At 35.6% G+C, this 15,318-nt stretch overlaps 1 protein-coding gene across 1 annotated transcript; it reads right to left on the reverse strand.

Annotated features, from left to right (window-relative positions):
- Positions 1-13,995: 13,995 nt before the first annotated feature.
- On the reverse strand, positions 13,996-14,784 carry LOC107405778 (uncharacterized). The gene has a single exon (XM_048461734.2). The coding sequence runs from the start codon at positions 14,773-14,775 to the stop codon at positions 14,098-14,100; it is 678 nt and encodes a 225-aa protein (XP_048317691.1). The 5' UTR covers positions 14,776-14,784; the 3' UTR covers positions 13,996-14,097.
- Between the last annotated feature and the right edge of the window lie 534 nt (positions 14,785-15,318).

A 15,318-nucleotide genomic window follows, 5' to 3' on the forward strand; every position in this document is an offset into this window, starting at 1 on the left:
CAGTGAGCCGCCGCGGTCACCGGCAACCGTCGCCGGCGATGGCGCGTGCGGTGGCCGTTGGTCGTGAAATTTTGCAGATTTGTAGATTGTGAGGAGAGCAACCCAACGGGACCGGCGGTGAGCAAAACGGAGGCCAGACGGTGGAGAAATCACGGTTTGAAGTTTTCCGGCCCCTCGCCGGAAAACGCTCCGATCCCGGCGCGTCGGTGGTCCGATGGCCGTGATTTTTGGTGGGTCGGCCGGACTTGAGGAGAGGGTGAAGGGTGTACGGCGCGTGTGGCCGGAAAATGGCCGGAAGTGGGCCGATCTGCGGTGGCCGACGGTGGAGGGGAAAAATTCCGGAAATGGGGAGGGCAACCTTGCTGGCCGGCGCCTGCACAGTAACTCGGCCGGAAAGTTTGAAAAATTCCGGCGGCCGGCGGACTCTCTCTCTCTCTTTCTCTCTCCTCTCTCTCTTTCTCTCTCTTCCCCGAGAATTTTATCAAATAAAAACCCCTGTGTGACACTGTTCATGCCACGTGGACCAATCAGAACCTGACATGTGGCGTTACTGTGCATTTAAGCCAGATATATTAAAATAATACGGTATCCGGTGAATTTCATACGTCCATAACTTTTTAACCAAGCGTCCGATTCAAGCGTGCCGCTAGTCTATGAACTCGTATCGATGACTACTTTACAACCATACAAGAGTCAACACAAAATTACACAATAAGAAAAAGTCAACTCCCGGCACCTTTTGGACTGTTTGCACTTCAACTTGTTTTGCCCATAACTTTCAAACCGTAGCTCCGTTTTCAACGTGCTACCAGTCTACAAACTCGTGCCAACGTGTACTTCGTAACGGTACCTCAGTCAACCTTGAATTCCAACCGGAACAACTTTTGACCCCTTCGGTCAACAGTCAACGGTCAACCTCGGTCAACGTGCAAAAATTCCAACATGGTTCGGGATGGGGTGTTACAATGAAACCAACTTAGTGCTGACCATTTGAGACTAGAAGCAAGTAGCTTACACATCATTGCTTCTTGTTTCTCACTTGGAATTTCGAATGGCAACGAAGTCTCCATGTCAGTACCCGTCCAAAATTCCTCACTGGAACCCTAGACAAGCTCTGATACCACTGTAATGGTCCAGTCCACCCACATCAAGATATTGTCCTCTTTGGCCCAGGGTTCACTCCCTCTCTCCCCCCTGGCCTCAAGGTTTTGTCTGTAGCGGCCCAGTCCACCCGCATCAAGATATTATCCTCTTTGGCCCAAGGTTCACTCCCTCTCTCCCCCCTAGCCTAAAGGTTTTGTCAAAATGCGTCTTGAAGGGAGAGATATCCACAGCCTTATAAAGACTGCTTTGTGCCCCTCTCCAACCGATGTGGGATGTTACAATCCTCCCCCCTTGGGGCCCAGTGTCCTCGCTGGCACACCGATCCAGGTACTGGCTTTGATACCACTGTAACGGCCCAATCCACCCACATCAAGATATTGTCCTCTTTGGCCCAGGGTTCACTCCCTCTCTCCCCCCTAGCCTCAAGGTTTTGTCAAAACGCGTCTTGAAGGGAGAGGTATCCACAGCCTTATAAAGACCGCTTCGTGCCCCTCTCCAACCGATGTGGGATGTTACACCCATATATTGCAAAATATGATCTTTTGGATCAGAGTTTCCATTATAGAAAAATTTTGGCATGATGAAACAAGAAGAAGAATTCATTTCCAATATCCAACAAGTGAATGGTGACTTTACCATCCTGCTTATTCATTCTTCATTCGATAAGCATTCCTCTTTCTCTTTTTTTAGCTTATGAATTTCTTGAGCAATCGTTAGATGAAGATCTTAAGGTTACACATTATTTTGCAGCAGGTGATATAGTGCCTCCTAGTCTCTGCTTTTTCCTATTCAAATAACTCTCTCTGGTTATGGCCTGATGAAGATCTTAAGGTTGCACATTATTTCGCAGCAAGTGATGTGGTGCCTCCTAGTCTCTACTTTTTCCTATTCAAATAACTCTCTCTGGTTATGGCCTGATTCTATGGTTTGTTTTGTTTTGTTTGGTTGTCTTTTATTTTTATTTTTTTGTTTTTTGTTTTTTGTTTTTTGTTTTGTTTTGTTTTGTTTTCGATTTCTTTCTTTTTTTTTTCTTTTTTTTTTTTTTTGCCATGTTATTCTCTCTTAGGTCTAACGCAACTTCATGAGATTACCCAATAACTACTTTACTTTTAACAGCTTTCACTTTTAAAAATTGTGGCCTTTGTCCCTTGTTTTGGTTGTTTAGTTGTGCTTCTTTTAATTTATTGAGGCTTCATGATACGAACCTAGGTCGACTTACTCCTAAACCCATATTATATTAGCCAGGATTGACAAATTAAGTTCAAGTTTTTATGGTGACCACAACCTCTAATAAACCTGTGACTAGAAGCCTTGGTGTATGATGAAGACGCCACAATAGGTGATGGATATCCTATTGATAAGTCAAAACTAAAACACTCACTCTCTAATGGTGTTTTAAGTCTTTAAAGAGAACTAAGAGAATTCTATCTCATAAATAAATTTCTGAATACTATTAAACTTGTCTTCTCATTGAAAAATAAGCCCTTAAATAGGCTAAGGTCACAAAACAATAAACTCTAACTTGCTAGGTAAAATTCGGCCAAAAGAATTAGGAAACAAGCTTGGCCAAATTTTTCATGCTTTCCTAAACTAATTTGGATTAATTAATTCCCTTATTTTGAATTAGGAATTAATTAATTTACAATTGAAATAATAAAATAATAACTTTTCTAAGTTAATTTTTACAGCAAATAGAGAAATAGAAACCAATTAAAAGACTAATTTTCTAAAATAAAAAGTCAAATTCAAATTAGAAAATTAGTTGACTAGTTTGACTAATAAAACTTTGATCAATTTCTAGCTTGTAAAGGCTCCAAATCAGCTCTTATATGCCATGCAAATTGCCAAATAGGATTAATTATGATTCTCACATGTTTCTCTTGATTGGAACAAAGAGAAAATGCTTAATCAGCAAAATACAATAAATCCAGCAACAAATACAGCAATTTCGGCCAAAAACTCCTCCTATGCGCAAATGGCTTCTTTGTTTGCTTTTGCTTCTACCTTGACTTTTTTTCCATGAACTCTTAATGATATCAATTGAGTTCAAGAAGTGTTGAACCCATTCCTTACTGTCCAGAATCCAAAAATGCACTGAAACAACTATCCGGGTCCATATCGACCTCCACCACTTGGATGCGTAAAACAGGTATTGTATATACAGGTATGGATAAACCATTTTGAGAATTGATAACTCCCTGTACGAATCCAGACAGGTTGTCTTTAAGTCTCTTGGCTTGTGCTCTAGTGATTGGCCTGGTCTTCATCTGTATTGGATCAATACCCCAATGGGTAGTCGATTGTACAGGTACAGATGGGTTTTCATCACTCCCCTCCTCTTGAAAAAGATTTGACCTTAAATCAAAATCATCACCTGCAGCAAAAGGAGATAAGTCAGCAGCATTAAATGTAGCATCAATATTATACTCACACGGTAAGTTAAGTTTGTAAGCATTCTCATTAATCCACTCCAAAACTTGAAAAGGTCAATCCCCACGCCTCATAAGCTTGGACTTTTTTTGTTCGGAGAAACCTCCTCTTTCTTAAGTGCAACCAAACCCAATCTCCAAGTTCAAGAACAACCTTTATTCAGCCTTGGTTTGCATTCTTTACATATTGCTCGGTCCTCCTCTCAATATTTGCCTTGGTTTTTTCGTGAATCTGCTTCACAAAATCAGCTTTTTGCTTTCCATCTAAATTAGCATGTTCAATTAAAGGTAAATGTGTTAAATATAATAGAATCAAAGGATTAAAACCATAATTAATTTTAAATGGAGTATATTTAGTAGCTGAATGCAAAGATCTATTATAAGCAAATTCAACATGTGGCAAACATTCTTTTCATGTTCTTAAATTCCTACTAATTAAAGCCCTTAACAATGCAGATAAAGTCTTATTTACTACTTTAGTTTGTCCATCAGTTTGTGGATGACAAGGAGTTGAAAATAAATGTTTAGTTTCTAACTTAGCCTATAAAGTTTTCCAAAAATAACTTAAGAACTTAGCATCCCTACCCAAAACAATAGTTCTAGGCATACCATGCAACCTCACAATTTCCTTAAAGAATAAATTAGCAACATTAGATGCATCATCAGTTTTATTACATGCAATAAAATGTGCTATCTTAGAAAATCTATCCACAACAACAAAAATTGAATCCTTAACTGTTTTAGACCTAGGTAAACCGAGAACAAAATCCATAGACAAATCCACCCAAGAAAAGGTTGAAATCAGCAAAGAATGATACAAACCATGCAGCTTCAATTTAGACTTGGCTTTTCGGCATTCCAAGCATCTTTCACATATTCTCTCACATCTCTCATCATTTTAGGCCAGTAAAAATGTTCTTGCAGCAAAGATAAAATTTTTAAAATACCAAAATGACCAATTAAACCACCACCATGACCTTGCTTCATTAACAATTCCCGAATGCTAAATTAGGCACACAAAGTTGGTTTTCCCTAAACAAATATCCCTAAAAAATGTAAAATTTATTAAATCCATGTTTTGTACACCTCCTAAATATTTTACCAAAGTCACTATCATGCTCATAAAGTTTTTTCAATTGTTTAAATCCAAGAAATCTAGCATATAAGGTAGAAAATAATACGTACCTTTGGGATAATGCATCGGCAACCACATTTTTCTTACCTTTCTTGTAGCAGATGACATAAGGAAAAGTCTCAATGAATTCATCCACTAAGCATGTCGTCGGTTAAGCTTTCATTGGCCTTTGATGCGCTTCAATGATTCATGATCCATATGAATCACAAACTCCTTCGGCATTAAGTAATACTGCCACGTATTCAAAGCCCTCACTAACATATAATCTCTTTATTATATGTCGGGTACTTCAACGCCGCTCCATTTAGCTTTTTACTAAAGTATGTTATGGGTCTTCCTTCTTGCGTTAAAATAGCTCCAATACCTACACCTGAAGCATCACATTCAATTTCAAAAGTTTTAAAAAAATTAGGCAAAACTTGTAAAGGTGCATTAGTTAATTTTTCTTTCAACAAATTAAAAGATTTATCTTGTACTTCCCCCCATTTAAAGCCAACATTCTTCTTCATAACTTCAGTCAAAGGTGCTGCAATGGTGCTAAAATCCTTCATGAATCTTCGATAAAACTAGCCAAACCATGAAAGCTCCTCACTTGGGTGATAAATGTAGGTTGCGGCCACTCTTGGATTTCTTTCACCTTGGATTGATTAACTTTAATTCCTGCAGCACTTACAACAAGTCCTTGAAAAACCAATTCATCTTTACAAAAATCACACTTTTTCATGTTAACAAATAACCTTTTGTTCCTAAGAATATTTAAAACTTGCCTAAGATACGTTACATGCTCATCAAGGTTTCGGCTATACCCTAGAATATCATCAAAATATACAACTACAAATTTACCAATAAATGGATGCATAACATGATTCATTAACCTCATGAAAGTACTAGGTGCATTAGTTAAACCAAAAGGCATCACTAACCATTCATACAATCCACACTTAGTTTTAAATGCCGTTTTCAATTCATCCCCCTCTTTCATTCTAATTTGATGATATCCACTCCTAAGATCAATTTTTGAAAACATGCATGCAGTATGTAATTCATCAAGCATATCATCTAATATAGAAATTAGATATCTATACTTAATGGTAATATTATTTATAGTCTACAATCAACACACATGCGCCATGATCCATCTTGTTTAGGTACTAACAAAACAGGAACAACACATGGACTCATGCTCTCACGAATATAACCTTTAACTAATAACTCACTTACCTGATTTTGTAACTCCTTTGTCTATTAGGAATTGCAGCTCTTGGCACAAAATGTATTTGATGTTCAATCCCTCGTATAGGTGGTAAACCATTTGGAATCTCCTTTAGAAAGACATCTTCAAAATCCTATAAAAGAGAAGAGATAGAACTTGGCAATTCAAGTTCTTGGACAGCAAACTCAGCTTTAGCCCCATGAATTGATGGTGAAACTGTGGTGCCACACTAGACTTCTCCTTAAGTTTTTTGGCCTCTCTCCTTTGTTGCAATTGATCTCTAAATACCTCCTTTGGAGTTAACGGCTCCAACTTAACCTTTTTCCCTTTAAATTTAAATACAATGGAATTCTTTCTCCCATAGTGTATGGCATCCTTATCAAATTTTCATGACCTCCCCAATCAAATATGACCAGCATGCATAGGAACCACATCATACAATACAACATCTACATATTTATCAATGCTGAATTTTACATTGGCTTGTTTATTTACTTTCATCTCACCATTATCATTAAGCCATTGTAATCTATATGGTTCTGGATGTTTAATGGTTTGCTAAGCCTAACTTATCAACTACCAAATTACTAATTACATTAGCATAACTTCCACTATCAACTATCAACTATCATACTACATATGTTATCTTCAATTTTACATCGGGTGTGGAAAATGTTCTCTGTTTGTATTTGATCCTCATTACCTTTCAGGACCATGATTCTCCTATTCGGGTATTGACTAGAAATGTGTCCTCATCTTTGGCACTTAAAACACACAATGTCATGAGTTCTAGAAGGTTTAGGATCAGATTTACCTTCATTCCTTGGTGCTTGGACAGTTTTTGGCTTCAGTTTTTTGCCGATTGGTGCTCTCATCACCTAGCTTCAGTTTTGACTTGTTGTCATATGTGGGATTGCTTCTCCAAACACTTGGATTTGTCCTCCCGCTACTTGTTGTACCTCCAAACCATGAGCTTGTACCCCTCCTCTTGAATTGATTCTCAAGTTCGATAGCCACATGCAACATTTCTTCTAATTCCACATATTGTTGTAATTCCAATATTGGCTATCTCTTGTTTCAACCCACCTAGAAATCCTGGCATGGTTGCTTCTCTATCTTCATTCATGCTCAATCTCATCATGAGCATCTCCATCTGCTTGTAGTAAACCTCCACAGTCCTACTACCTTGTGATAATCATTGGAGTTTTTGATGCAGCAACCTATGGTAATGACTTGGTACAAACCTCTTTCTTATGGCTCCTTCCATTTGTCACCAAGTAATAATAGGTTCATCTCCAACTCTTCTTCGGGTACTTTGCTCATTTGTCCACCATTGGAGTGCACAATGACCAAATTCCAAAGTTGCCAATTTTACATTCTTAGCCTCCGAATAGTTATGACAATCGAATATCATCTCCATTTGCTCCTCCCACTCTAGGTAAGCCTCTGGATCACTTTTTCCCATAAAAGGTGTATGATGACCTTAATATTTCCAAGATTATCATCCTCTTCCCTTGCTGGTCTCCCACGGGTTGTCCTTCCTTAAAGTGCAAAAATATCATCAACCTCCTCTTCAAGGTTATCTCCAAAGTTACCTCCTTCAAACTCCTCCCTAAGATGTCCATGAGCACCTCATCCTTGACCTCAACCTCCATGTGGTGCCCTCCTAAGATTCGGTTGACCTTGTAAATTCTCAACTCTGTTCAATCTTTGATCTAGGTGACCAAAGCGAGCATTCATCTGCTGGAGTCATTCCATGATCACCATCATGTCGGTTTGTTCGCCTCCACTTCCCGTTGCTCTTGAATCACCTTTGAACCCTGCGGATTCTAGACTTTATTAATTCTTAATGATCCATCGCCTCTCCTCATCCTTGAATTTTCCATGTTAGTAAAATAATACAAAAATCCTCACCAAATTCACTCCCTCACGTGTTTCACTCAAACAATGTCTCGACACTAGTGTTTACACACTATTTTCTATTTTTACCCTCTTTTAAGCTAACACTCTCTTGCCTTTTTTCACTCAAAGAGTTATCTCAAAGTTCTAATTAAAACACACACAAAACAGCAAATTGATCACAAGTATGTCTTAAATAAACTTATCAACAAAACAACAACTAAAACGAAAAAATACCGAGTGAATTGACAAAACCTACTCTCGCCTAACTACCAAAACTAAGGTAACTCAACAAGCAATTTTCAAAAACAATAAGAAACTGACCAAAATATTAAGAAACCAAAAATTTAAGGATAAAATATAGAAAAGAGATTCAACCAACGAACAAGAATCAATTCGAACAAAATATGGAATAGTTGTTGGTTGTTGTTCTTGTAATTTAAGTCTTTGTGTCAAATCCTTTACCAATTTTAAACCAAATAATTTTAAGCACTCAAAATTCAAATATTCAGCAACCAAATATTGAATAAATAGGCAATATCTTAGTAGCTCCAACAATTTTCCAGCAATAAATTCAAACTCAAAATTGTAACCAAAAACCGGTCTTTTCAATTTTTATTTTTTTTTATCTTCGGCTTTTCTTTTCTTTTTTTTCGGTTACTCACAGAATATAAACTCACTCCAGTAGCAAAATCAACAACAAATATTGTAATTCCAATGCCAAAATTCCACCAAACTCAAGACCACACTCCAAACAAAAACAAATTGCACAATATTTAGGATTTGTGAAATATGCTTCCAGATCTTTTTTTTTTTTTTTATCACAAATAAAGTATTGCAAACACAACTTCCAACAGTATCAAAATCAACTCAAACCGCGAACTTCAATCCAATAAAAATCAAACATGTGACCACCAAAATACAAATTTTCAAAATTTGTAATTTGTTGCCGCAAATGCACTTCTTTTCCTTTTTTTTTTTTTTTTTTTTTACATATGAATGCAATTAAATAAGATTAAAATATCAAAGAAAAATCAACAATAACCAAATTAACAAGAACAAAGATGATGAAAAAAAACCAACAAACTAGGAAGCAAAAAATACAGTAAAACAAAGAACCTAATTTCGACTATGAGAATTTTTTTTTTTTTTTTTAAAGATGCAGAATGTGTAGGAGTATGAAACAACCTTAACCTAATGTTAAAATTGCAAAAAAAAAACAAAAACATATAAAGAAAATAAAGATAGATCAAGCTGAATAAAATTCGGCTCTGATATCAAATGATACGAACCTAGGTCAACTTGCTCCTAAACCGTATTATATTAGCCCGAATCCATAATTAAGTTCAAGTTTTTATGATCACCTCAACCCCTAACCAATTTGTGACTAGAAACCTTAGTATATGATGAAGATACCATAATAGGTAATGGATGTCCTATTGATAAGTCAAAACTAAAACACTCTCTCTCTAATGGTGTTTTAGGTGTTCAAAGAGAACTAAGAGAATTCTATCTCATAAATAAATTTCTAACTAATATTAAATGTGTATTCTCATTGAAAAATAATCCCTTAAATATGCTAAAGTCACAAAACAAAAAACCCTAACTTGCTAGGTGAAATTCGGCCCAAAGGAATTAGAAAACAAGCTTGACCGAATTTTTCATGCTTTCCTAAACTAATTTGGATTAATTAATTTCCTTATTTTGAATTAGGAATTAATTAATTTACAATTGAAATAATAAACTAATAACTTTCCTAAGTTAATTTGTCCAGAAAATAGATATATAAAAACCAATAAAAAGACTAATTTCCTAAAATAAAAAGTCAAATTCAAATTACAAAACTAGTTGACTAGTTTGACTACTAAACTAACTTTGACCAATTTTTAGCTTGTAAAGGCTCCAAATTAGCTCCCATATGCTATGTATATTTCCGAATAGGATTAATTATGATTTCCATACGTTTCCCTTGATTGGAACAAAAACAAAATGCTTAATCAACAAAACACAATAAAGCCAGCAACAAATACAGCAATTTCGACCAAAAATTCCTCCTATGCGCAAATGGTTTCTTTGTTTGCTTTTGCTTCTTCCTTGACTTGTTTCCATGAACTCTTAGTGATATTAATTTAGTTCAAGAAGTGTTGAACCCATTCATTACTGCCCGGATTTTAAAAATGCACTAAAACAGCTATCCGGATCCATATCGTCCTCCACCACTTAGATGCATGTCTTGTATCTACGGGTATGGATAAACCCTTTTGAGAATTGATAACTCCCTGTATGAATCTAGCCAGGTTGTCTTCAAATCTCTTGGCTTGTGCTCTAGTGATTGGCCCGGTCTTCATCATAATTGGATCAGCACCCCAACAGGTAGTCGGTTGTACGGGCACAGGCGGGTTCTCATCACTTCATCTTTCTGATTCTCATTCCTTCACTAGCCTTTGGTCATTCTAATGTTGAAGCTCTATGTTCTCTTTTGAGGTCATCTTCTCTGAAATCCTTTCTTGATCTTTATCAAGGGCTTCTAGGTTAATCCTAGGAAGAGCCAATGGTTAAAGATTTGCAAACCGATCAACTAAATAAAAATTGATTGCTCGTTGCTCATAATTAGCTACAACAAAAGTTGCTAATTGCTTTCTCACCACTAATAGTTAAATTGATTGCTCTTTGCTCATAATTAGCCATAACAAAATTCGCTAATTGCTCTCTCACCACTAATAGTTTTGCTTGCAAGAAAGCTCATTGGTAGTTCAGTTAACTTGTTAAACTTCACATCCAATCTCTTGGTTAATGTGACTGGGCTCCTGATTGGTACAATTTCTTATTTCTAAAACATTTGCCATTGCTTCCAAATTTCCACAAGAAAAACTAAAGGTTCTTTTAGGTGTTAAGCTTTGTTGAATGTAACACCCTTACCTGGCGTGCAAAACTATTGATGTACAAATCTAGACATTGGAATCTTATTGTGAATACTTGGATCTTCTTCCTTGATCTGCAAGAAAAAGTATAAATCACATGAAGAATATTGGGACAGTAACATGATGCAGCTAAAGACACTCCGATACTTAAGTTAGCAATGAATTTGAAGTATTCTAAAGCTCATTGTAAACTTAGAACTAGGTAGCTTTGCTTGGTGTAATGGTCAGGTTTATATAGTGTCTTTGACTTTTAAGAATCCTAATAGGATTCAAACTCCTAATCCCAAGGGGATTAGATAGTTGACTTGTAGAAGCAAATGTCCTTTTCATATTAGTCTTCTTGTTTGATTAGTTTTTTTTTTTAGGCATCTAATCATATATGTTCCTGATGTGATTCCCCTTTCAATTCGATCTATGTTCCATTTTGATTTGTCTTATACATGATTCACCTTTCAGTTTAGTAGATTTGATATTGATGCCAATAGCATCAATTCAAATCGTGTAGAGAGGTGGTCATCTCGGAAGCATATATTCTTTGATGTTTGATCATATGGCCAATCAAACTGACATGAGAACCTATCTTCTTGGAAATGTGATTTTTTTTTTTTTTTGGTGCATGGATATATAGGGGAAACAATAGGCAGATATTTTTGGTAGCGAGCTCGTGATTTTTTTTTTTTTTTTCCTTTTCTTTGGACATAGTAGCAAGTTGTTGAGTGAACAAGTAGAAATTTAATTATTACCAATATAAGGTCGTGAAAGTTTCGACGTTGGCCATCTTTTCTTTTGGTCTCTACCCTAATTGGCCTTATTCAACAAAAGGACAATGGTATATAAACCAATCTTCATTGTTACTTATTTTAGATTAATTTCTCCAATCAAATTGTATAACAGGGTTTTTTTTGTCATGAATTGTATACGTCAGCCTTATTTGGCAAGGTTTCTGACATTGTAATTCTGCTTTTGCAACTCAGAAGCAGTTTCAAAGAGTGTTTGGATACTTTTCTGGGAGAGCATTAGGCCTATAGAAGTGCTTAAAACCAAAACCAGTGAAAATAGGCATTACTTGCGATAGCTTTTTCTCTGATTCAAAAAGAGTTTCCTGAGAAGTTGCACTTTATTGGCTTTAGTTAGGAGCTTTTCTTTTCAAATCATAAGCTCCTTTTGAGCCTTAAAACCCATAAACTATGCTAAGCAAGACCATAGTTTATCATAAGAAGCATAAGTTATAAATAAGTGAAATCAAAAGTTATACCAAACATGCCTTCACTAAGTTGGAAGAAAGGAAGATTAACAACGTATAAAAGTAACTGAAAAATAGGAATACATATATCTTAAAAAGATAGAAAGCAATTATTTAAGGATCGTTGTTTTAAGGATCGTTCGCAGATCCAATCAATCACACTTTAATAAGAGAAATGTTACACTCCTCAATTAAACTTGTCTTGCAAATTCAACAATGTTACACTCCTTAATTAAACTTGTCAATTAATGTTTTGGTCAAAGAAATAAGTAAAACTAGTGGATACAGTTTTGAGTGTAAAGCGGGTTAACATTGTTGAACCAGATAATGCTCAACTAGTGGATGATATTGTAAAGAAAAATGCTAGTGGAGCATTATCTGATTCAACAATGTTAACCAGCTTTATACTCGAACTGTATCCACCAGTGTTACTTATTTCTTGACCAAAATATTAATTATTCAATTTAATTATAATTTTTTTAATAATTTGAGCTTTGATTTCGTGTTAAAAGATTACAATTAAGAGAACTAACAATCTGTGAAATTGCCAATTGGCGTAGATCTGCACGATAGTGCAGACTATAGAGAAGATATATATTAATTAACTAAATGAAGTTTATTCACACGAGTCATGACTAACATTCTCACCGTATTAAAGGATATGGCCACATATCAATTGGAAATTTATCAAGCTATATATAGGACATACATGTATACACCAACTGAAAGGCTATGCATGCATATAAACATAATGGTTTTTCCATTGCCTTTTCTATGGAGACGAGCCCAAAGTTGAAACATAGTATGTCAAGCAAATGATATTTAATTATCCACTATGCTTCTTAAGCACTTAATTAAGATATTAATATATATATATATATATATATGATATTTAATCATCCACTAAGCTTCTTAAGCACTTAATTAAGATATTAATATATATATATATATATGAGCTTAATCAGTGGCCTTGTATTATATAATCTACAGGTCACATCTTACCATGTGGATGCAATTAGAGAGCTGTCCCCATTAACTGGACTAATATAGTACTTCATGACAAAATTAACGATCAAGAAGATGAACGCCAATTGGAAGTGGTCCACTTATATCACATATTTATTAGTTTTAGCAGGAATTGAAGTTAAATACAAGTTTTCATTTATATACAGGAATAATATATTCCATGCTCTCCAAGATATTTTTTATAAAAAATTTTGATAAATATATCATCTATTGCGAATCTAACAGGTATATAAATCATCCATGACTAATAATTTATAAGGATTTAACTAGTTTACCCAGCAACTAGGGATGCTTGGTCATGGAGAAAACAGGTTCAAAGAATTTTTTGCTGAATCCATGATATTCAGTACTGAATGCAGAAGCAGATAGAAAACAGTGTAAACAAATAAAGTGGAAAACTAGACGCAGACAACAGAAACCAAACGAAAATAAACATTCTCTATCAAGGCCCTGTTTAGGATAGTTTTTGTTTATGTTTCTTCAAAGTTTTTGCTTTTGCATAAGAGATTTCTGAAAAGCTAATTTTTAGTAATTTTGCTTAAAAGCTTTTTTGAAGACCCGAAGCACTTCTGGGAAACCATTCAAATGCTCGTAGAAGTAACTTTTGAACCCTAAAAAGTCATAAGTGGATTTTCAAAAATCATGCCAAACATGGCCTAAATACTGCATAGATCCTACATGAAACATCGGAAGGCAAAAAGTAATAATTAGAACATAAATTACTTTGAAGTACCTCATCAGTCTCTCTTGATTTTACTTTTCTTTCACTTATATATGTATATACACACACACACACACACATTGAGTAAATATTATAATGGACGGCTTTCACTTTGCCAAGATCTTATAATTTTATTTTTATTTTTTATTTTTCATCCTTTGAATTGCTGGGATCATGCAATCGAATGAGGCACCCACATAATTCTCTGAGGCTAGCTTGCAATAAAGAATCCAAGGCGAAATTTGACCGAAATTTAGAAATAGGTTACAAGTTATTAATTATGAAGTTTATTACAAACCGCATATGAAAAGCACCCTTTTTAATATTCTTGATTAATTAACAAGCTTTTTATTTTAGATAATACAGCATGTTGTTCATTTATGTAGCTTCATAAATCTAAAATCCTCTACTTTCCATACTTGGCCTTGTAACCAATCCAAAGTTGATCAACAGTCTTGCCAAGCAGCACAACAAAATAATTTGGACTATAACCAGTTCTGGTTTTCTTGTTCAATTCAGCCACAAACCCATTTCTAAGATCATTTAAATAATCCAAAAACCTAGCAGTAACATCATAACCTTGGTCCCACCTGTCTCCCCCACCTGGCTGGAGCCAATGGCTTGGTGCATAGCCAGCCTTCAATCTCACAAAGTCGGCAATTCCTTCAATCAACCCACCTGGGGTCTGTCCGTTCCCATTCCACTGCCAAATATGTGTACTCTCATGATAAAGTATACCGGTGATCTCCCTTTTCACATCGCCGGAGTATCCCCCTATGTACCTCGCGCTTACATGGATCTCGTTGTTGATTGCGAACGCAATACCTCCAATGTCCTCGATGATCAAAGTGACTTTCTGCACATTTTTTCGAGTCGCAGCACTTTTTTGCTGGAATAGCTTCCATATGAAATCCGTGGCAGATATCAGTGTTTGCTTGCTGTATTCGGCTCCAATCTCCTTGTCGAAACGGGCACCGCCGGTGGTTGATCCCGCAGTGTTGTTGACCACGTATTTGACTGCATGGATTCCATGGATGGTTACGGCTGCTAGGATGCAGAAAAGGATGAACAAATGGTGAGCCATTTTATGTATTTTTTTTTCTTTTTCTTAAATAACTTTTTGATTTGGGTTATGAAGAAAATGTGATATATTTCATTATGGTTTATATAGAGAGAATAACAGGAATATATTTTTGGTACAGAAATTGCTTATGGAGCACTTGTGAAATCTAATAATGTGGTCTTGAAAGTTATGGTGTTGGTCATGAAGGAATATTGACTTTTCCTTTCCCTTGGTCACTACCCTAATCAAATTAAATTACCAACGAATGAACTTATCCGACAAAACAAGGTGCGGTCTGATCCAATTAACGTTTTTGTTAATGGGAAAAAAAAAAAAAAAAGTGGTAAATTCTCTCTTTTGTTAAGACTTTGGGTTCATTCAATTCACTTGTATTCTAATATTGTTTTTTTCAAGTATATTCTTAATACATTTACAACTAGGTGAAGCCTATGAATTCGTATTCTTTAGGATATTTCTTTGGTTCTTTCGGTTAAGTAAACCGAATCAGATTGTAATATTCAAGATAATCAAGATCAAGTTCAAATAAATCACTCAATTCGCGTC

Source organism: Ziziphus jujuba, chromosome 9 (assembly GCF_031755915.1).
Source record: "Ziziphus jujuba cultivar Dongzao chromosome 9, ASM3175591v1".
NCBI classification, from domain to species: domain Eukaryota; kingdom Viridiplantae; phylum Streptophyta; class Magnoliopsida; order Rosales; family Rhamnaceae; genus Ziziphus; species Ziziphus jujuba.